At 44.7% G+C, this 23043-nt stretch overlaps 1 protein-coding gene across 2 annotated transcripts in view; it reads left to right on the top strand.

Moving 5' to 3' along the window:
- Nucleotides 1–4056: 4056 nt before the first annotated feature.
- The window catches only part of ppm1e (protein phosphatase, Mg2+/Mn2+ dependent, 1E), a 159586-nt gene continuing 140599 nt past the window's right edge, over nt 4057–23043 (top strand). Inside the window, exon 1 of one of the 2 annotated variants that reach the window (XM_073053162.1) lies at nt 4057–4337. In XM_073053162.1, coding sequence (XP_072909263.1) covers nt 4156–4337 — 182 coding nt within the window. In that variant the 5' untranslated portion in view covers nt 4057–4155. The remainder of the gene's footprint in view (nt 4338–23043) is intronic. The other variant, XM_073053164.1, reaches the window with a different exon arrangement.

Consider the following 23043-nt stretch of genomic DNA (forward strand, 5'->3'; position numbering starts at 1 on the left):
ATCCTCTCCACATCCAATCCATCTAGGCTTTTCGATATTTGATAGGTTTCAATGATTGTGATTTATGAGTCCTGCTGAAGGGTCTCGGTCTGAAGCTGGGAAAACCTGAGGTACAGGTATAGCCAAGTACACTCATTTCTCAATTCCTATGACTATTCTAGTGGTGTTTGGTGTTATGGCTTTCTGGAGATTTACATAAATATGTGTTCAAGGGCATTGGTGTTTCCATACCAGGCAGTGATGCAGCCAGAAAATACAGTTTCTCGATAGAAGTTTGTCAAAGTTTTGGATGCCATGCCAAATCTTCGTGAACACCTAAGGGAGTGTCTAAGTGAATGGTGGAACAGGTTCAGAAGTGTGCTGACCTTTGCCTTTCCAGTGTACAGTATTTAAACTGGAAGTAGTCACTTGAACAGAGAAACAAAATTGACACTGGAAAGTAACACAAGATGCTGGAGGAACTCAACAGATCAGGCAGCGTCTATGGAGAGGAATGAACAGTCAACATTTCAGGCCAAGTCCCTTCATCAGGACTGGAAAAGAAGAGGGAGGAAGCCAGAATAAGGTGGAGGGAGGTGAGGAGTACAAGCTGGCAGGTGAGGGGGAAGGTAGGTGGGTGGGGGAGGGAGGATGAATTCAGAAGCTGGGAGGTGATAGGTGGAAGAGGTAAAGGGCTGAAGAAGAAGGAATCTGATAGGGGAAGAGAATAGACCAATGGAGAAACGGAAGGAGGGTGGGCACCAGAGAGAAGTAGAGGGATGAAAGGGGAACCGGAATGGGAAATGGAAAAAATAGAGAGGACGCAGTGGGAAGAAATAACTAGAAGTTAGAAAAGTTGAAGGCCATCTGGACAGAATATGAGGTTTTCTTCCTCCTATCTGCAAATGAACAGTTGGGTGTAGTACTGAGGAAGAGCAGCAGACAAGATTTTAAACCAAGGTCTCACTTCTCTCTAAAACAAACGTAAAAAGTCTCATGACATGATTTTGGAGAACAGTTCTCCCCGATGACCTGGCCTACATTTAAACCTCTCCAACAGTATTAAAGCAGATTATCTGGTCATTATCACATTACTACTGGGGTGGGGTGGGGTGGGGGGAGCTTCCTACGTGCAAATTGGCTGCTGGCTTTCCCTTACTGCCACTGTGTCAATATTTCTCAAGATTTGGAATTCTTTAAGGGTGTGCCGGATGGTTTGTGGAAATATTTCCTTTAACACAATTATTACCCTGGTTCTACAAGCAAGCTGCTGGCATTTTGAGTGATTGACCTGATCAAGGCAGCAGATTCAGTCATGGCAAATCTGCTACTGCCCACCATCGACCTTATAAATCTCACAAACATCTGGGGACTGGTGTCCTCAGGAACAACCTGAACAATTATACTCATAGGTCTGCATTCACTTCCATTTTATCCCTGGGCCCATCTTGTCCCATCAGCAGAACACGTTCACTGAGGGGGTGGTGGGGGGGGAAGACCTGCTGGATGAGAGGGGGCATGTTTACTTAATGTTACACCTCAGCTTTGATTTCAGACATACTTTAAATCTTGTAACATCAGACCAAACAGGTATAGCTACCTCCTGATTACTGCCCACTGTCCCCTCTCAACCAATGAACCAGTGCCCATTTTAAACAAAGTTCAAAGTAAATTTATTATCAAAGTTCGTGAATGTCACCATAGTGATTCGTTTTCTTGCAGGCATGCACAGGAAAATAAAGAAATATAATAGAATTTATAAAAAACTATAGTATGCATAAACAAAGACTGATAACCAATGTGTAAAAGAAGAGAAATTCTACAAATAAAATTAGATATAGATAATACTGAGGAGTTGTGTCCTTGAAAGTGAATTCAAGTTTGAGTTTAATTGTCAGTCAGCAATACATGAATACAGCTATACAGTCGATAGGTTTATCTTTATTGTATTTAGCGACACAGAGTAGAATGGCCCATTCCGGCTCTTTGAGCCATGCTGCCCCAGCAACCGCCTGACAACCCCACTTCAACCCTCATCTAATCACAGTACAATTTACAATGAGTGTGTCTTTGGACTGTGGCAGGCATCTAGAGCACCCAAGGAAAACCCATGCATTCCACAGGGAGGACATACAGACTCCTTAGAGATGACACCGGAACTGAACCCCGAACCCTTGACGCCCCGAGCTGTAATAGCATCGTGCTAACTACTCCGCTTCTGTGATTGTGGAATCCGTTCTGGGTTGAGATGAGTGAAGTTATCCACGCCAGTTCAGGAGCCTGATGGTTGAAGGGTAATAGCTGTTTCTGAATGTAGTAGTATGGGAACTACCACTTCCGTACCTCCTGCCCTGGACCCTTGATGATGGATGTTGTTTTCTTCTGGCATTGCTCCTTGTGAAGAAGCACTGAAAGCAGCTTGGGCACAAGCTGGAGTTGCAAAAGACTGCAGGTGCTGGGAACCTAGAGCAGCAGACAAAAAGCTGGAGGAACTTAGCAGGTCAGGCAGAATATGTGGATGGAAATTAACAAGTCATCAGGGCACAACGTTAAGGTTAGGTTTATTTACCGCATGTCAATCGAAACATACAGTGATATGGGTCAATTGCATCATTGACCAACACAGTCTGGGATGTGTTGCCATGCTTCCTGGCACCCATTACTAACCCTTACCCTAACCTGTATGTCCTTGGAATTTGGGAGGAAATGGAGCATCCAGAGAAAACCCAAGTGGTCACAGGGAGAATGTACAAACTCCTCACAGACAGCAGCAGGAATTGAACCCTGATCTTACAATTGTTGGCACTGTAAAGCATTATGCTAACCGCTGTTCTACCAAATTGCCCCATGTAGGTTCATCACCAGGGGTGGCTTATTGGTACCTCCACTGACCAAGTCCTGAAGCATCTGATGAAGTGTGGCATCAAGGAGCACTTCTACAGTGTCAGTGACCCAAGTTCGATTCTCTTCCCCCTCCCTACTCTCCCCTCCCCCCACAAGTCCATGCTCTCCTCGTCTCAATGGTGTTCCCTTGGGAGTTCATCCCCCAAAACACTATCCAAAACTGTTTATTTATTTTTGAGGGGAATGGCCACGGGGTGCTCTGCACTAATTTGCTATTCACATTTCCATTTCTCCTGACAGTCACCCAGCTACCCACCCTTTGCAACTTTGGGGTGACTACTTCCCTGTAAGTTGTATTATCTCCCCCAGCCCTTTACCTTTTCTACCTATCACCACCCAGATTCTTCTTCATCCCCCCCTCCTCCACCTTTCACATATCAATTTCTAGCTTGTACTCCATCCCCTTTCCCACTTTTGTATTCTGGCATCTTCCCTCTTCCTTCCAGTCCCAATGAAGGGTCTCAGCCTGAAATATCGACTGTTTATTCATTTCCATAGGTGCTGCCTGACCTGCTGAGTTCCTCCAGCATTTTGTATCTGTTGTTCTGGATTTCCAGCATCTGCAGACTCTCTTATGTTTGCAGGATGTTGTCCAATTAGAACAGGAATGAGGAGGAATGTCTAGCCAGAGGGAGGTGAATCTGTGGAATTCGTTGCCACAGACTACTGTGGAGGCCAAATCACAGGATATGTAAAGCAGAGGTTGATAGGTTCTTGTTTAGTAAGGGCGACAAAAGTTACAGGGAGAAAGCAGGAGAATGGGTTTGAGAAGGATAATAAATCAGCCATGATGGAATGGTGGAGCAGATTCGATGTGCTAAATGGCCTAATTTTGCTCCTATATCTTATGGTCTTACAGTATCCAGGACCCATCTACAATTTCAGAGGATGTCCACTTTGTTTCTCTCACCATTGATGCTGCCTGACTTGCTGAACGTTTACAGCATTTTAATTTGATTTAATAAATAATGTACTGATTTTGTCAAGAAAAAAAAAATCCAAATGAAGCCAAGCAACACACACAGCAAAATGCTGGAGGAGCTCAAGCTCAAACTGAAGGGAGCCAAGGTGGGAGCTACCCATGGCACCTGGAGGCACGCCCACGTCTGCTGGGAGGCAGGGGAGTGCGCGCGCGTACGGCTGCCGGGGACGCGCACGCCCGAGCATTGTCTGCTCGTGGGGTGGGCGGGGGCGCGCACTCTTGTCACTGGAAGCAGACGAACGCTGAGCCCAGATCGCGTGCGGGCTGCCGGGCTCCGGGAATGCGAAGCGATGGCATCGTCGGCAAGCGAGGAGAAAGCCTTTAGGAGGTTCCTGGAGCTCCTGCTGCGGGAATTCCGAGGGCCCTTCGGCGAGGACGACCCGTTGCCACTCCGGCCTGTCTCGAACCACATCACAGAGGAGGAGGTCGAAGGAGAGTGCCTAGATCTGTGTCTCCAGCATCTCTGCAGATAGTTAAGTACCGATGTTAGACTTAAAATGTATAACAATAGTCAGCGTTGCATTGAGCGAGAGGCTTTGGAAACAATTGCAATGTAAGCAAAAAAGTGAGATCGGGGAGCCCCTTTTGGATGGTTTGAAATGTTCGCCAGCCGGCGTGAACTGAAGGTCAAAACGTCAAACAAAATGCAGCCTTTGCAGAACTGTGGTCACCTCGGGGAGGGCCGAGAGGCAAATTAAATTCGTCTTGGGGGGCAAACTGCGATTGCATTAGGATGTGACGCTTGCATTAAATATAATACAATTGGAGGTGATTGATAAAAGGGAGAGTATTTGTTAGATTGACGGGGATTTAAACGCGCTGATCGTGGTTGTGAAGGAAACTGTCTTTGCATTGTGAATTTCGTGTGGGGGAAAAACGGGAATATGACATTGAAAACCCCGGCGTGGTATCCTGTACAAGGGACCGGGATTATTGGGGTCTCTATCGCGGGGGAGAGTGACATAAATGATAGCAGTTTGCAACTCCCCCTGCACTCAGGAGTAATTGAAAACCAAAAAAGGCACTTTGCAGTCTTTGCATTGATCGGAGTTTATCCTAAACCACTAATTCGGAAAGGATAAGCGTGACCCGGGGGAACCGTTTAATCTCCTGTTAGTTTTAAGACTCACAGCGCCTGACGTTGGCAGGGATTCCTACCATTTAACGCAAATTTATTGCTGTAGGCTGCAAACGCAATCGTCAATGCACTGGGCTTTGAACAATATGTAAACCAATGTACAGCGGGCAAAATCCACCGGGTTAAAGCCACTTATTTTTCTGCCTAGTCAGAAAGGATTTCCCCATTTGGCGAAGTGTGAGTCTACGGTCGGACCCACATCGTTGGAAGAGAGGCTTTGAGCCAGTTGTGTTCCCTAGAATAGTTTAAAAAGAGGAAAAGTTACTGTTAACAGTGAAGTTGTAGCGGTGTATTTTTAAGGCGAGTGGTTCGACTGAGTATTGTATCCATGTCTGACTGATTATTGTGTGACCCTGGACTTTCCCTCCCAAATAAGATGTGGAATGTGGAGGAGTGTAGCCTAATTTTCAGTTTTGTGGCAATTGTGCTCGTTTTTAATTGTTGCATTCCGAGCTGTTCTAAATCAGAACACAGACGGCTCGAAGCCTCCCTCCGACGAGGGCTGTCTGACCGTAGCCTCGCACTTCACTGGCTGGGGAAATCTTCTCTGACGAGGCAAAAAAAAATGGCTTTATAACCCGGCGGGTTTTGTCCGCGGTGCTTTTGCCAGAATATCCCTGTACAATTGTTCAAAGCAGGCTGTACAGGTGACTAGATTCCTGAGTCTTGGCGCTCTCAATCTGTGCAGGAGATTGGTTCCCTGTCCTCTCCCAGTTCCTACTGTTGTCTCACAGTGAAGACACGATATCGTATCCCCACTTGAGGGTGTACATTCTGCCTTCAGAAGCTGACAGGCGCGTCCCCGGCTTGACGCGCACCCTCTGCCTCCAACTATTTATCTGTTCTTGCGGTGACCATCGGCTTCATTTTTTATTGCCAATTGTATTTCAAATAAACTGAGCAATATTTGATCGGTTAAGTACACGGACAGTAGTGTTTTATTTATAGGAACAGAGGCCTTTTCAGTTTTCTCGTTATAACTGTTCTTTTTTGTTCCGGTCGTATGATAACGGTTCCCTCCCCATACACACACGCGCGCGATCACGCTGAATGTATTACCGGTGTTTGTTTAAAATCGCCACAAATTTTTCCTGCTCTGAATTGTTAGCATGAGGGTTTCTTTAGAACGTGTTAAGGATTAAAGACTTTCATTTGTACATCGTTGGAAGGGAGTCAGGACATTTGAAAGAGGAACTGGTTGAAGAGCTAGCTCTGAAATTTGAGACAATTTGATCCCGACCATTGTTAACTCCAGGAGTTCCTCTGATGTCTTTCTATCCATTCTGACTATACCTCTTAAACCTGTTTTACAAGCGGGGGATGCTGTGCATTGGGTACAGAAGTTGTTATATCTATTTATCACCAGGCGGTTACACAACTCTTGAAAGTTTCAGACTCAGCTTTGGCATAAGTCAAAGTCGAGTGTTTCCACCTCATAGTTTCAGTAACCAAGGCGTTCCGTTGAATGTATCCATGGAGAATCTAGGTTCAGAACGCTCCACCTTCCACTTGTAGTGTATAAGGGCAAGGTAACCCTGCTAATCTCCAAGTTTCCCAGAGTGTGCCAATTCTATAGACATTTTATTACATCAGCACAGTATAGGAACATCGCTTGGTCATAATGTCAATTGGGAAGGGTTGAACGTCGACTTTTCTAAATTTTGGGGATCTATCCCCCTCCCCCTCACCTACCCATCAACTCCTTGTGGTGCCTGTCCGCCATCCCTTTCACCCATGTTCTACACCCTTCTCCTATCGGATTTTTTCTTCTTCAACCCTTTACCTCTTCCACCAACCCCCTCCCTGCTTCTCACTTCATAACATCCTCCCCAGCCACCCACCTTCTCCATCACCTGGTGTCACTGATCACAAGCCAGCATGTACTCCTTGCCCCTCAACTGGTGTCACCAATCACCTGCCAGCTTGTACTTCTTCCCTTCCCCGCATCTTATTCTGGTTTCCTCCCTCTTCCTTCCTAGTTCCGATGAAAGCTTTTGACTCAAAACATCAACTATTTATTCCTCCTCATAGATACTGTCTGACCCGCTGAACTCCTCCAGCATTTTGTATTTGTTCCACTGGGAAGGAAGCCCACTTTACCTAGTATTGTGGTTTTGGTACTGCTCAGTTATAAAACAGCATCATTACAATGCCACAGAAAAAAAGGCTATTGGCCCCCCCTTTATTTCATTTCCACTCTTTACAAATCTCATTCTCGTTTCTCAAATTTTTACTGTAACTCTGCAAACTATTTCCCCTTGGGTGTCAATTCAATTCTGTTTCGAAGATCAGGGTTAAATTTGTGTCTATCCTTACGTGGGTAAGTTCGAGATCACAATTGTTTTCTGCATTAAAGTTTTTTCTTGCATTTGTCTCATGTCTTTCCATGTGCCCTGGTCCATAAACCATCCACTAATAGAGGAACAGTTTTCCTCTATTCGCCCTGTCTGAACTAACCTGATCTTGTACATTTCTGTCATATTTCCTCCCAATCTTCTTTGCTCCAAAAGAAACAACCCACCTGTTTCTGTTCAAACTTGGGGGCTAAAATTCTTGGCACTGTGCCTGAGAAGGATCCTAAACATCAGGTGGACTGATATAGTAATTAACCAGACACTGTGGGAAAACACCAACCAGGAATCATTAGGAATACAAATACGCAAACAGAAATGGAGGTGGATTGGCCCCACCTTGAGGAAGCCAACCAACATCATCATCAGGCAGACATTAAAACGGAATCCCCAAGGAAAGAGGGAAAAGCAATGTCCAAAGAACACATGAAGGAGAGACATCGAGGCAGAAATTAGACGATGGAGACACTCGTGGTCCACCCTGGAGAAACTGGCTTAGAACAGAGGATGATGGAGACGGGAAGTCATCGATAGGCTACCCTCCACTGTGAGCTAAAGATCCAAGAAGAAGAAGACCCTAATTGAACCATCCTGATCTTGCATATTTCTGTCATATCTCCTTTCAATCTTCTTTGCTTCAAAGAAAACAACCCTTTTGTTTCTGTCTGAACTTGTGGGCCAAGATCCCGGGTACTGTTCTGATAAATCCCTTCATCTGTTCTGGGATTCTCATCCTTCCTAATGTGTAGTAATTAGATCTAGGTGTAGAAGCTCTGGTTATGGCTTACCTTTGGGCTCCCCTTAAATATTTCATGTTTCACCTTGAACCTATGACCTGTAGCTCTAGTCTCACCAAACCTTATATATTATAAAAGCAGTCCTTTATAATGGTTCAACCTAACCTCTCTGCTTTTGCATTGTTTTGCTTATGAAGTCTGTGATCCCATTATGTTTCTTCAACTACTGTCTCAATAAAGGTCTGCCAGATTCCTATTTAATGAGTCTTGGCACTAGTTTGTTTCAGATTGAGACCAGTTCTGGTCATCCTGGTGTAAAAAGGCTCTGTTAGAAGTAGTAGAAGGACTTAAAAGACAAAATTCAAAAACAGGTACAAGTGATTTTGGTGGTGTTGATATGGGCTTATTATTGTCATGTACCAGATACAGTTGCATACTGTTAATACAGATAAAGTCATAACACGATGCATTGAGTTAGATAAGATAAAGCCAATACAATGCAGAATAAAGTGTAAAAGCTATCAAAAAATATTTAGTGCAAAGTCAAAGTGATTTTTATTATCAAAGCGCATGTATATATAACCATATCTTGAGATTCATTTTCTTGCAAGCATTTACATGAAAATAAAGAAATAGAATAGAATTTATGAAAAACTATACATAAGCAAAGTCTGACAAACAACCAATGTGCAAAAAAAAAAGTATATAAATAATACTCAACCTATAGACTCACTTGAAAGTGAATCCATAGGTTGTGGAATCAGTTCAGGGTTGAGGTCAGTAAGGTTGTCCACCGTAGTTCAGGAGCCTGATGGTCATAAGGTATAACTTATTGAACCTGATGGTGTGCTATGGTGTACCTTCTGCCTGATGGTAGAAGTAGGTAAACAATAAAGAGCAAGATCATAATGAGGTAGAGTGTGAGGCTCAGAGTCCATCTAATTGTACAGAGTCTGATAACAGTGGGGTAGAAGCTATGCTTGAGCCTGGTGGTACGTGCTTTCAGGCTTTTCTATCTCCTGCCCAATGGAATGGGGAGAGAAGAGAATGTCTGGGGTGGGTGGGGTCTTTGATTATGCTGGCTGCTTTACTCAGGCAGCAAGAAGTGTAGACAGAGTCCAAAGAGTGGAGGCAGGTTCCTGTGAGGTGCTGAGCTGTGTCTCAGTTGTTCTACAGATTCTGGAAAATTTAAAATTAAAAAATGTTGAATGTTAGATAAACCCAGCAGGCCAGGATATCATTGGTGGAAAGACAGTTCCCGATTTGGGTATGAGATCCTTCATCAGAACCAGAAAGAGAGAAAACTAGTTTCCTAAGTAGAGTCATAGAGTACCAGACTGCAGAAATGGGTCTTTTGGCCCATCTAGTCCATGCCAAACTGTTACTCTGCCTAGTGCCCTTGACCTGCACCAACACCATAGTCCTCCATGGATGGATCCCCCCCATCCATGTATTTATCTAAACATCTCTTAAATGTTCAAATCAACCCCACATCCACTACTCTTTCAGGCACCCACCACTTGCTTCTGGTAAGATGGCAACACACTCAGATGCAGTGGCCACTCCAGGTCCAATCAAAGGTATGATGTCTGTTTTATGATCACAAGACGCTGCTGGATTTTAAGAACATCAAGTATTGCGGATCTACCCCCCCAGTGAGCTGCTCAGTAGTGATAGAGCTAGACTTAATTGCATACGTTGTTGTGTTGTTGCTTGGACTTGTTGCATACCATTGTTGTGCCAAGACAGTGCATGGTTCAACAAACAGTGCGAATGATTGTCTTAGATACTTTGGGTACTGTGGGTCTACCCCAGCAGCATACTGCTTGTTGGCATAGGAGCTGGACTTGCTGTGGACCGTGTTGGGTCTGCTACAGGGAGACATCGGAGTTGGTGCGTGAAAGCGGCGTGCTGTGTAGTGGCGGGTGATTATTAATTTCAAGACCCTATTGGACATCAATAATGTAAAATGCCTCAAGCCCATTCCCCTTGTTTGTTGGTGTAGAGACAGTGGGGGAGCTATATGGCTTTGGTTGTAGCACGGACTAGGCCTCAAGTAACGGGCTTGCCTGCTGCTGCTGCATTTCAGGGAAGGTGTCGCTGGAGGTGGTGTCATGCTCAGGGGCTGGCCTTTCCTGTGGGTGCTGCCTTCCAGTGTTCAATTGGTAGAATGACAAGCTGGATTGCACCTGTGCATGTGTTAGTCTATTGGCTTACGGGAACTGTACCATCAATTTGCGGGACATGTCACTCAGGGACTTGGGTTATATTTTTTTTTGCGTGACTGTATGTTTGCTTGCTACTTTGAATCTGCGTGTGTGCCTTGTGCTGTCAAGTGCTGTGTACGTTTTGTACCTTGGCCCCGGAGGAATGCTGTTTTGTTCAGCTGTATCCATGTATGATGGAATGACAATTCAACATGAACTATTGACATTTTTCTTGTGATTGCAACACCCTGTTGGACATTGGTAGTGTAGAATACTGCAAGTCTGGTTCACTAGTTGATTGGCGAGACCAATGATGAGTGAGCTGCAATGCCTTGCTTGTCACCAGGTTGCCTGTTGCAGTTGCCCGGGGAGGAGACGCTAGAGGCAGTATGTGAGAGAACGGAGGCCTGTGTGAGTGCGCTAGGATCCGTACTGGGTTGGGGGCCGACCCTTCCTGTCGGTGCTGCCCTCCAGTGTTTGCTCAGTGGGAGAACAAGCTGGACCAGGACAGCAACCCATGCAGCATCAATCTATGGGCCATGCCATTTGGGGACTTGGGCTATATTTTCGTGACTGTATGTTTTTCTTCTATCGTAACCATATGTGCTGTGTGCTGTTGGTAATCTGTTTTGCACCTTGGCCTTGGAGGGATGCTGTTTCGTTCGGCCATATTCATGTATGGATCAATGATAATGAAACTTGGATTTGAGCTAACTCCACGCTCTCACCATCCTCTGAGTGGAGGGGTTCCCCAGAAATATTTCATCTTTCACCTATGACATCTAGTTCTAGTCCCACCCAATCTCAGTGGAAAAAGCCTGCTTGCATTAACCCTATCTATACCCCTAATGTACCTGCGTATCGACAATAAGTAAACAAGTTGGGGATAACTGCACTCAAAATATGTATGAGGAGAAAAATGGTCACCTTAAAACTTGTGGAGTTATTTGATAATTTCGATACAGGAGTTGTCTTCACTTACAGGGCAGACAAAAACTAGAGCCCAAACATGTAACCTAGCTCCCATGCATCCAGTGGGAAATAGTGGATAAACATATTCAGCTTGAGTACAGTGAGAACATGAAGCGATTACCTCATGGAGCAACATGGAAGAAGCAATATAAATGCCTAAAGACTGAACACAAAAGATTCTGCAGATTTTGAAAATCCGCAGTAGCACACACAAAATGCTGGAAGAACTCAGCAGGTCAAGCAGCATCGATGGAGAGGAATAAGAAGTTGATATTTCAGGCTGAGACCTTTCACCAGCATTTATGAAAGGTTTTGGCCTGAAACATCAGCTGTTTATTCTTCTTCATAAATAGTGCTGGACCTGCTGAGGTCCTCCAGCATTTTGTGTGTGTTTAGAGCAGGACTTCCCAACCCGGGTTCCATGGATCCCTTGGTTAATGTAGGCATCCATGGCATAAAAAAAGGTTGGGAGCCCCTCATCTAGACAGTAGTAGTTTAACTGGCCTATTTCTGTGTTACAGATATTTTGTAACTAGAATTAAGTATTTTTGAAGAGGATTGATGAGGGAGTTTGGTAGATGTTGTCTACATGGCTTTTGACAAGGTCCCACACCGATAGGCTGGTTCTTGAAGGTGAGGTCACATGGGATCCAGAGTGAGCTAGTGAATTGGCTCAGTGGAAGGAATCAGAGGGTGATATTGAAGGGTTGTTCCTCAAATGGAGGCCTGTGACCGACTGGTGCTGGGACCCCTGTTGTTTGTTGTATATACACTTGGTGGCCACTTCATTCGGTCCAGGAGGTACCTAATAAAGAGGTCACCAAGTGTATTTCTGTACGTTCATGGTCTTTTGCTGCTGTAGTCCATCCATTTCAAGGTTTGACGTGTTGTGCACTTGGAGATATTCTTCTGTACACCACTGTTGTAACATGTAGCAATTTGAGTTGGTGTCACCTTCCTCTCAGCTTGAACCAGTCTGGCTATTCTCTCATTAACAAGGCTTCTTCACCCACAGAACTGCCATTCACTGAATGAGTTTTGTTTCTCGCACCATTCTCTGTAAACTCTCAAGACTTTTGAGTGAAAATCCCAGGAGACCAGCAGTTTCTGACATAGTCAAACCACTCCATCTAGCACCAACAATCATTCCATGGTCAAGGTCACTTAGATCACGTTTTCTTCCCCATTCTGATATTTGGTCTGAACAACAACTGAACCTCTTGAACATGTCTGTGTGCTTTTATGCATTGAGTTTCTGCCACATGATTGTCTGGTTAGATATTTGCATTAACGAGCAAGTGTACCTAATGAAGTGGCCACTGAGTGTATACAGTATATTAATGATTTGGATGAGAATGTAACTGGCATGATTAGTAAGTTTACAGATGACACCAAAATTGTTGGTGTAGTGGAGTGTAGTGAAGAAGGTAGTCTGTGGTTACCACAAGGTTGAGATTGACTGTGAAAGTGGACAACAGAGTGGCAGATGGAATTTAATTCAGACAAGTGAGATGTGATGCATTTTGAGATGTGAAACCAGGCCAGGACTTACTCAGTGAATGGAAGGACCCCGGGGAGTGTCATAGAACAGAGCAATATAGGTGTATAAGCACAGAACTTTCTGAAAGTGGTGACACAGGTGGACAGAGTGGTGAAGAAGAAGGCTTGCCTACATCAGGTAGGTCATGAGTCCAAGAATTGGGATGTCATGTTACAGCTGTACGAGATGTCAGTGAGGCTACACCTGAATGTTGTGTACATTTTGATTGTCATATGGTATAGTGCGATTTAGGTTGAAAAGCTTCAGAAAGTATTTATGATAGTGGTCTTGAGTTGTAAGGACAGATAGGACTGTTTTTCCTGTAACAAAGCAGGCTGAAGGGTGACTTTTCATAGATTTGTAAAGTCTGAGAGGCATAGATAGTGTTGGTGATGGTCAGTCTTTTTCTCGGGGTCGGAGAGTCCAACAGTAGAGGGCGCAGGTTTCAGCTGAGAGGGGAGCGATTTAATGGGGACTGGAGTGGCCAGTATAATAACAACATTTAAAATATATTTGGACAGGTGCATGGAGCGGAAAGGTTTAGAGGGATGCAGGCCAAATCTAGGTAAATCTTGGTTGGAATGGTGGGGCTGGACCAAAGGTTCTGTTTCTGTGATGCTTAATTCTTTGACCCCAGTTTCCTTGTTTTAGGTCAAATTATCATCCTAATGAAGAGTCTTGGCTAGAAATGTCAACTTTATTCCCCTCCATAGATGCTGCCTGACTTGCTGAGTTCCTCCAGCATTTTGTGTGTTGCCTGTTCCCTTGTCCATCACGTATTGCCGAAGTCATGGCTGATTTTTACTTGTAGACACTGGTGGGGACTCCGTGAACTTATTAAAAAATATTATAGAGTTATAGAATATAACAACATTAAACAGGCTCTTTGGCATATCTCATCAATGCCGAACTATTATTATCACTTTTCCCATTGAATTGCATGCAGGCCATAGCCTTCCATGCCCCTCCCATCCATGTACCTCTCCACGTTTCTCTGAAATGGTGAAATTGAACCCATGCCCAACACTTGCGCTGGCAGCTCGTTCCACATTCTCACCATCCTCTGAGTGAAGAAGTTGCCCCTCGTGTTCCCCTTAAACAGTTCACCTTTCACCCTTACCCTATGACCTCTAGTTCTAGTCTCACCCAACCTGAGTGGGGGGGAAAGAATCCTTCCAAGGCTGTAATTGCAGCAATCACCACACTGCTTTATGAGTGTGAACAGCCTCAGTATGAATGAAGCTTGAACAATATATGTTTGTACTTTTCTTGTGGTGTCCTGTTACACTTGCTTATTGTTCCGACTAGAGGGCAACGTGGCTCAACAAAGGGCTCTGAGCATTTCCACGAACAGCCAGCAGACAGTAGATGTGTGCAGGGCGGGTCCAGTCCTTTGAAAACCCAGTCACAGCTGAGGCCCATTAATTTTCCATTCCCCACCCCACTGCACCGCACCTCAGGATTTGTGAGGTAAATTCACGTCTTGTAGGCCAACACTTCTCATCAGAGCCGGTCTTGTTCCACAGTGCATTCACCTGCAGGGCAGAAAGAGGCAAAGGTAATGTACTCTTAACCATATTTGATTGCTCGGCATTACACAAATATGGCGGAAGCTCTTATTTTGTGACAGCAAATTCCAACCTCTGTAGTGAAGCTTTAAGGCAGCACTGAGGTGATACCACACTTAGATTCGCTGCTTCTTGAATCAAGCATTAAACCATGGGTCCGCCTATCTCCAGAGAGGATGGGGGTGGTGGAACTGAAAGGATCCCACAGCTGAGCCCAAGAACTCTTCCCTCTTTTGACCTCTTCCTGCAGCCCGGTGCGCAGGAAAGGTGACCAAAACAATATCTCACTGCTATTAGAGTTGTAGAGTCATTTAACATCACAGCGTAGAAACAGGCCTTTCAGCCCATCTCGTCCATGCTGAACTAATATTCTGCCTAATCACATTGACCCACACCCGGACCATAGCCCTCCATACCCCTCCCATCCATGTACCCATCCAAACTTCTCTGAATGTTGAAATCAAACTCATATCCACCACTTTCACTGGCAGCTTGTTCCGCACTCACACCACCCTCTGAGTGAACAAATGTCCCCTCATGTTCCCCTTAAATTTCACATTTCACACTTATCCATGACCTCTAGTTCTAGTCTCACCTAACCTCTGTGTAAAAAGCCTGCTGACGTTTACCCTATCTGTACCCCTCAAATTTCTCATTCTCCTACACTGTAAGGTTCAAAGGTTCAAATTACATTTATTACATTAGTCGATGCATGTCTGTGGTGAACTACATATACCTGTCTGGACACGCCCCCTGCTGACTGCACCTGTGGCCCCTCCCACTGACTGTGGCTCCCCCCCCACAGACCCCGGTATAAAGGTGATTGAGGCCTGAGTCCGGCCCTCAGTCTCCAGGATGTAGTATGGTGGTCAACTACGGCTTGTTCTTTCTTCCAGTCAATAAAAGCCGATATCTCGCCTTCACGTCTCAGAGAGAGTCATTGATGGTGCATCAATGTCACTATATACAACCCTGAGATTCATTTTCTTGTGGGCTTACTCAAATCCAAAATAGAATTAATGAAAGATCACACCAATTTGCCGTTCAACCAGTGTGCAAAAGACAATAAAGTCCTAGCCTATTTAACCTATCCTTATAACTTGGGTAACTTAAGATAGAGTTTTCTATATTGTAGAAATACTAAAGTTATTCTGGCCATTAACCCACAGTAGTCAGAAAGAACCAAGCTTCTATTTCTGATGTATTTCATATGACTTCAGCCAGTTGTAGTCAGTGTTGTAGGAAATGCTCAGCGAAATCTCACGCACAAGTACTGGCTCTCCTGTTTTAGATGTTAGTGAGGTGATTGGTCACATGAGTATAATTAGCCAGGCAGTATGGAAATTGTGTAATTGGAAGAGCCTGTTACTGTACTGTATGTCTAAATAAATAAACTAAAAATAATATAATTGTAGGCCCATCCTCCACACTGACTGGTAGTCATGGGAACCGATGAGACCATAAGACATAAGAATAGAATTAGGCCATTCAGCTCATCAGGTCTGCTCTGGCATCCAGTTATGGGTGATTAATTATCCCTCTCAACCCCATTCTCCTGTTTTCTACCCGTAAACTTTGATACTCGTACTAATCAAGAACCTGTCAACCTCCACTTAAAATATAGCCAATGACCTGGCTTCCTCAGCCCTTTGTGGCAATGAATTCCACAGGTTCTCCACCCTCTGGCTAAAGAAATTCATCCTCATCTCTGTTCTAATGGGATGTCCTTGTATGTTGAGGCAGTGCCCTCTGGTCCTCGACTCCCCCACTATTGGAAACATCCTCTCCAGGTCCACTCTATCTAGATCTTTCAATATTTGGTAGATTTCAATGAGATCCCCTCTCATTCTTCTAAACGCCAACAAGTACAGGACCAAAGCCATCAAATGCTCCTCATACCTTAACCCTTTCATGCCCAGGATAATTCTTGTGAACTGCTCTGGACTCTCTCCAATTTGTGTGGAAGGTGATACCTTTGGAAGATAGTTCCTTTAGTTAAACATCAGGGTGTTTCCAAATCCCTGCAGTCTCTGATTGCAACACCGTCCAACACTATCTGCCCCCCAATCCTTGTAAACCTTCTGCAGTCCAGAGTGGCCTGAAATTTCCATGGCCCATCAATTCAAGCCTCACCTGCGCTTGATTTTAATCACTGGCTCCTGAGCTCTGAACTTTACACTAGACCTTTCCTCCCTGGTTCAAGATTCAAGCTTATTTATCATGTGTACATACAGTGTAATACATCACTTGCATTATCAACCAACACACTCGAGGACACGCTGGGGGCAGTCCTAAAGTGTCACACACATTCCTGCGCCAACATAGCGTGCCTGCAATATTGGCAGAACTTTAAGACACGCTTCAACAACCTCTTCTTTCACCAAGCTTTGATAGTGAGATCAGGGTGGAGTATGCTAATATTCTGGGAAATTTTTGAGGTAAACAAACAGATCCCATTTGGTCTCTTCAAGAACATTATTTACAGTACTGTTCAAAAGTCTTAGACTTATATTTAGATATATATAGCCATTATGCCCAAGACTTTTGCACAGCACTATATATTGGTTAAAATAGGAAGGTAGTTGGGAAACAGAAACCGGAGTAGCTTTGTATTAACTCAGTAGTATTAAATGTTATTTAGTGACTGGAAAGACATAATATACAACACAGTGCAAAAGTCTTAGGCACCCTAGCTATATTTATATCTGTGTCTAAGATTTTTGCACAGTACTGTATGTCCCCAGGGCCTGATGGGATATATCCTAAGGTTATTGGGAGAGGCAAGAGATGACATCACTGGGGCCTTGACCAAGATCTTTGTGTCGATCACAGCTTTCCAAACAAGCACCAGTGTTGTAAATTTTGTTTGATAATCAGATCAAATTAGAATAGCTTTATTTGTCACATGCATACCAAAACACACAGTGACATGCACTGTTTGCATCAACAACCAATGCAGTCCGAAGGTGTGCCGGAGTCAGCCCACAAGTGTCGTCATGCTTCCAGTGCCAACGGATGATCTAGTAAGTGTTAATAAGTCCACAGCTTGCTAACTCGTACAATCTTTGCACTTCCAGCCTCTAATGTGTGGAATCCTCACAGTGTGTCAAAAGCGGGCTCCCTGAGGATTGCATCCCTCTGATAAAATGCATCCTCCCCAGGGTCATTCCTGTCTGTGGAAATTACAGATGCACCTTGCACTAATTAGTAACTTGAATATACACTGAATCTTTAACAATGGGAGAAGTCCCAAGGTGCTTCATGCAACAAGATACGCCATGGTAGTGGAGCGGTTAGCTTTACAGTGCCAGCAATTGGGAGATAGGGGTTCAATTCCCGCCACAGTGTGTTAGGACAATTTCCCATGACTGCGTGCGTTTCCTCCGGGTGCTCCAGTTTCCTGCTGCATTTCAAAGAATATGGGTTAGTAGGTTAATTGGTCACGTGGGTGTAATTGGGTGGCATAGGCTCGTTGGGCCAGGAGTGCCTATCACCGTGTTGTATTTCTGAATTAAATAAAAATAAAGCTTTTCACCTTGGTGCATGTGACAATGATACACCAACTTACCAACCTGGAGCAACAGACAAGCCACTGGAAGAACTCACTTGATCAAGCGGCATTCGTAGGGAGAATTGGACAGTTGACATTTTGGGTCGAGACCCTGCAGTTGGACTTGCTGTTCGATATAGGTTCATCGCAAGTTCATTACCCAAGAGAATTGGGTAAATGCTTTTCAAGGGAGACATTTATAAGGCATGTCATCAAAAACTTCAGTAGTTGCACCAGCAGTGAGTATCCTAACTGGTTGCATCATGATCGGGTATGGTAGCACCATTGTCCAGGAAAGAAAAAGCTCCAAAATTGATTTCACAACATAGACTCACTTTTAGGATTCTTTTTTGACTCATGTTCTCACCATTATCTTATTTGCACAGTTTATCTTCTTTTGATTAACTTTATTTGTTACATGTACATTGAAACATAAAACATGCAGTGAAATGTGTTGTTTGTGTGAAGACAAATCAGCAAAGATTGTGCTGGAGACAGCCTTCAAGTGTCGCCTTGCATCCGGTGCTAACACAGCATGCCAACAGCTCATTAACCCTAACCTGTACGTCTTGGAATGTGGGAGGAAACCAGAGCACCCAGAGGAAACCCGCACAGTCATGGGGAGAACGTACAAACTCCTTATAGACAGAATCGAACCCCGATTGGTGTTTGTTGGCTCTGTAAAGTGACTGTGCTTTGCAGATTGGTTATTCGTTAGTCTTTGTTTCATAAATTCTTTTGGCAGGGAATGAACTAATGTTTGGCATTGCTGGAGCAAACTCGGAAGCCATTCGATGTGGCAGAACTGAGCTGAGCGGAGGCAGGGCAGAGTGGAAGCAGCGGGCCCAGGCCCAAGAACAATCATAGTTTAATCAATTTAAGCACCGGGCCAAATTGGAAAGGTCGGGTATGAGCCAAATTAAGGCAGCGGGGCCAAGCCCAGGCTGGAGAGCTATTGAAATGGCATGGTCCGGCCTGAGATCTATCGAAATAGGAGGGCCCGTTTCTGAGGGCAAGGAATGACCTGAAGTTTGATCAATTTAGGCACCAGGCTGAATTAGAAATGTTAGGTACGGGCTGAATTCAGGTGGCAGGGCTTGGACCTAGGAGCATAGCGAAGTGGGTCTGAGAGTGAGGAGTGATCCGAGGTTGGGACGATTTAAGCGCTAGGCAGTATTGAAAAGGTCAGGGTTTCAGAGCTGGAGGGGAGGGATGGGCCAGTTCAGCTCGCTGCTCCACACGGTTTACTTGTCTCTGCACTGAACAGAGGCTGTGGCCTGCAACTAATGGGCTTCTGGATCAGCTGCAGTGATGACTGGCTTCGTGGCTGTGTACTCACTTTCATGACTTTCATTGGAGAGAGTCCAGAGGAGGTTCATGAGGATGATGCTGGGATTGAAGGAGTTAACATATGAGGAGTGTCTAGCAGCCTTGAGCCTGTACTCACTGCAATTTAGAAGACTGTGTGGGGATCTCATTGAAACCTACCGAATGTTGAAAGGATTAGATAGGGTGGATGTTTCCTCTGGTGGGGGTATCCAGAACCAGAGGGCACAGCCTCAACTTGAGGAGCAACCTTTTAGAACCGAAGTAGGGAGGAATTTTTTTTTAGCGAAAGAATGGTGAACCTGTGGAATGCTGTGCACAGTCTGTGGTGGAGGCCAAGTCTGTGGGTTTATTTAGAGCGGAAGTTGATAGATTCCTGATTGGTCAGGGCATCAAGGGGTGTGGTGAGAGGCCAGGTGTATGGGGTTGAGTGGGATCTGGGATCAGCCATGATGAAATGGCGGAGCGGACTTGATGGGCTGAATGGCCTAATTCTGCTCCTATGTCTTATGGTCTGACTTCAGTTGTTTCCTTGCTTTTGTTGTTTACACGATTTGTGTTTTATTTTCTGCACTTTGGGTGTTTGACAGTCTTTTTAATGGGTTCTATTGGGTTTCTTTATCTTCTGCCTGCTGTAAGGGGATGAAATCTCAGGGTTCTATGTAGTATACATACTTGAATAATAAGTGCACTTTGAACTTGAACTTTGAAATGCCTACAAGAAAGTGAAGGTAGTATATGGTAATAGATAAGTGCTCAGATAATACATTTACTTTGAAGTAAATGAAGAACCCTTTAACGTTGTAAGATACAGTGTGTGACAAAGGGACGAACAGTCGGTGTTTGAGATGTTGACTGAAAGCCAAAGGAACAGAATTGGAGGTGGAGAGTCCTCTGGAAGAGGAAAGGTGCCAGAGGCAGCTTAGCATCAGGAGGTATAAAAGAGAGGGATGCTTTTGCAAAGAACAGATGGTGATAGAGTAACAAAAGAATAAAAGGTTAGCATAGCAGATGAGTTGCTCAGTGCGCAATGGTGACAAACAGCTTCTCCCACTGGGCACAACTTTGAAGATCAAGTTAACGTTTAACTCACAGCCAGAGCCACCCCAGAACCAATTAACTGCTCAGTCCAGCTTGCAGTTTGATAGAATTATAGAAGCTATTGCAAAAGGCCATTCAGCCGTTCATGTTGAGGCTGACCAAAAATACTCCACTTCTGAAGAAGGGTCTCGGCCCAAAACATCGACTGTTCATTTATTTTCATAGATGCTGCTGGACCTGCTGGGTCTCTCCAGTGTGTTGTTACTCTGGATTTTTTTTTCCAGCTTCTGTAGAATTTCGTGTTTGCATCTCCTCTCAGCCCTGCACGTTGTGGCTCTAGTAATTCTCATTTGGTTATCTAAAAAAATATGATGAGGGTTTCCGCCTCACAACACAGTAAGCTGCTGCGTTAGCTCACAGACCCACAGTCAGTGGCACGGAGCCGTTTGCTGGAGGAGAGGGGACAAACTTGCATTCTTAATGTAGCACACTCAAAGTGGTGGAGGAACTCAGCAGGTCAGGCAACATCTGTGGAGAGGAATAAACAATCGATGTTTTGTGGCGAGTCCCTTCATCAGGACCAGAGTCCTGATTCTTGTAAACAACCTCTGGACCCTCTCAAATCCTTTGTTAGAAATACGGCTAAAAACGGATCACAATACTCCATATGTGGTCTGTCCAATGCCTTATAAAGCCTCAGCATTACATTCTTCTTTTTATATTTCAGTCCTCTGGAAATGAACGCTAATATTGCATTTGCCTTTTACACTACAGACTGTGTGCAAGTCGACCATTAGGGAATTTTGCATGAGGACTCCTAAGTCCCTTTGCACCTCCAATTTCTGGATTTGCACCCTGTTTAGGAAATAGTTTATGCCTTTATTCATTCTCCCAAAGTTCATGATGGTACACTTCCTTACATTCTGTTCCATCTATTACTTCTTTGCGCATTCTCCTCATCTATCCAAGTCCTTCTACAAACTCCCTGCTTTCTCAGCACTACCCATCCCTCTACCTACAGTACTGTGCTAAAGTCTTTGGCACATGTATGTAGTTAGGGTGTCTGAACCTTTTGCATAGTACTGTATTTGTCATCATTGAGCAGAGAGCAAGTTTTGAAACCAAGCAGGAGGAAGATGTTGGGAATAGGGAGGGTAGAGCGCTGAGGGAGGGGTGTGGGACAGGTGGCAGGGGTGTGCCAATGGTGGGGATCAGCGCCGGAGAGGACACACCCAGCCCTAAGTCACCAGACAAGGTCATTTGATTCCAAACAATTTGTTTATTGATAATTACAGAATGCCTCTCCCTTCCCCTTTTCCCAACCATGATTCCCCTCTCCCTGCCCCTTTCCCACTCTCAGTCTATATTAGAAACCCGTATTCATCAATCCTGATGAAGGGTCTCGGCCCGTAACGTCAAGTGTTTACTCTTTTCCATAGATGCTGCCTGACCTGCTGAGTTCCTCCAGCGTTTTATGTCTGTTGCTTGGATTTCCATCATCTGCAAATTTTCTTGTGTTCATATCAGAATCAGGTTCAACATCACTTACATATGTCATGATTGTTTTTGTATGACAGAACAGTGCCATACATAAAATTACTACAGTATAGTGCAAAAATCATAGGCACCCTATATGTATGCCTAAAACTTATGCATAGCACTGTATCTTTGTATCATCCACTCATAATGGACCAGACTGGGTAAGTACACAGGAGGAGCTGTGGATCATTCAGCCCCTCCAGTGTACAGTACTTTGCCATTCAGTTATGTCGGTGCTGGAGGACATTAGTAACCCAGTGGGGGTTTTACGGTGCCTCAGTGGTTCTGTGGTCATCACTATCGAAGGCAGCTGTGGTTTTGCTGGAGCGTTCATGAACCAGGTTTAAATTCCGCATCTGCTGGGCTGGAATCTGAACTCGGAGCTCCGGATTTTCAGTCCACACTTCTGTGATACTGATCTGGAGACTTAACCGATGCGCTGCCACTTCATGCGCCTGATGTACAGTGGGATCTGAGACCTGAGTGAGGGTGATTGAGCCCCCTGACATCAGAAACTTCTCCATCTGTGTATTCTGCACTCGAGTGTTTCCACAACATGCCCTTCAGTTAAATTTATTTGTCACATGTACCTCGAAGCAGCAAAGTGCACAGTTTGCATGGTTGTTTGCAATGTGCTGGGGGCAGCCAACATAGCATGTCAACACTTACTAACCTTAAATTAACTTCATTTTTTGAAATGTGTGTGGAAACCGGAATACCTGGAGGGAAATCGCAAGGTCACGGAGAATGTACAAATTCCTTACAGACAGTGGTGCGAATTGAACTCCTATCTTCCAGTCGTTGGCGCTGTGAAGTGCTACACTACCATGCCATTTGATAAATCCTTCTATAGTCATGAAGCAAGCCACGATGGTATTGGCCACTGGGTGCACTAACCCCTTGCGCAGTTCCTTGATAACTTCAGAAGAACCAAGTCGTAGTCTGAAGTATGATTGGCAGGTGATAGTTCTCATCTGCTTAATGTTCATTACTGAAGACAGATTGTGTTCAACACGGTCTCTCTCTTCTCGCTACCACTGTCAGGCGGGAGGTGCAGGAGTCTTGGGTCCCACGACGCCAGGCTCCTGGACCGACTTCACTTACCTTGGCGCTGAACGGGCTCCACAGCTGTGGACTCACTTTCAGGGACTTTGTGGTTCCTGTTCTACGTGTTTCTCTTTACTTATTTTTGTGTTATTTGCATGATTT

The sequence above is a fragment of the Hemitrygon akajei genome, chromosome 8 (assembly GCF_048418815.1).
Source record: "Hemitrygon akajei chromosome 8, sHemAka1.3, whole genome shotgun sequence".
NCBI classification, from domain to species: Eukaryota; Metazoa; Chordata; class Chondrichthyes; order Myliobatiformes; family Dasyatidae; genus Hemitrygon; species Hemitrygon akajei.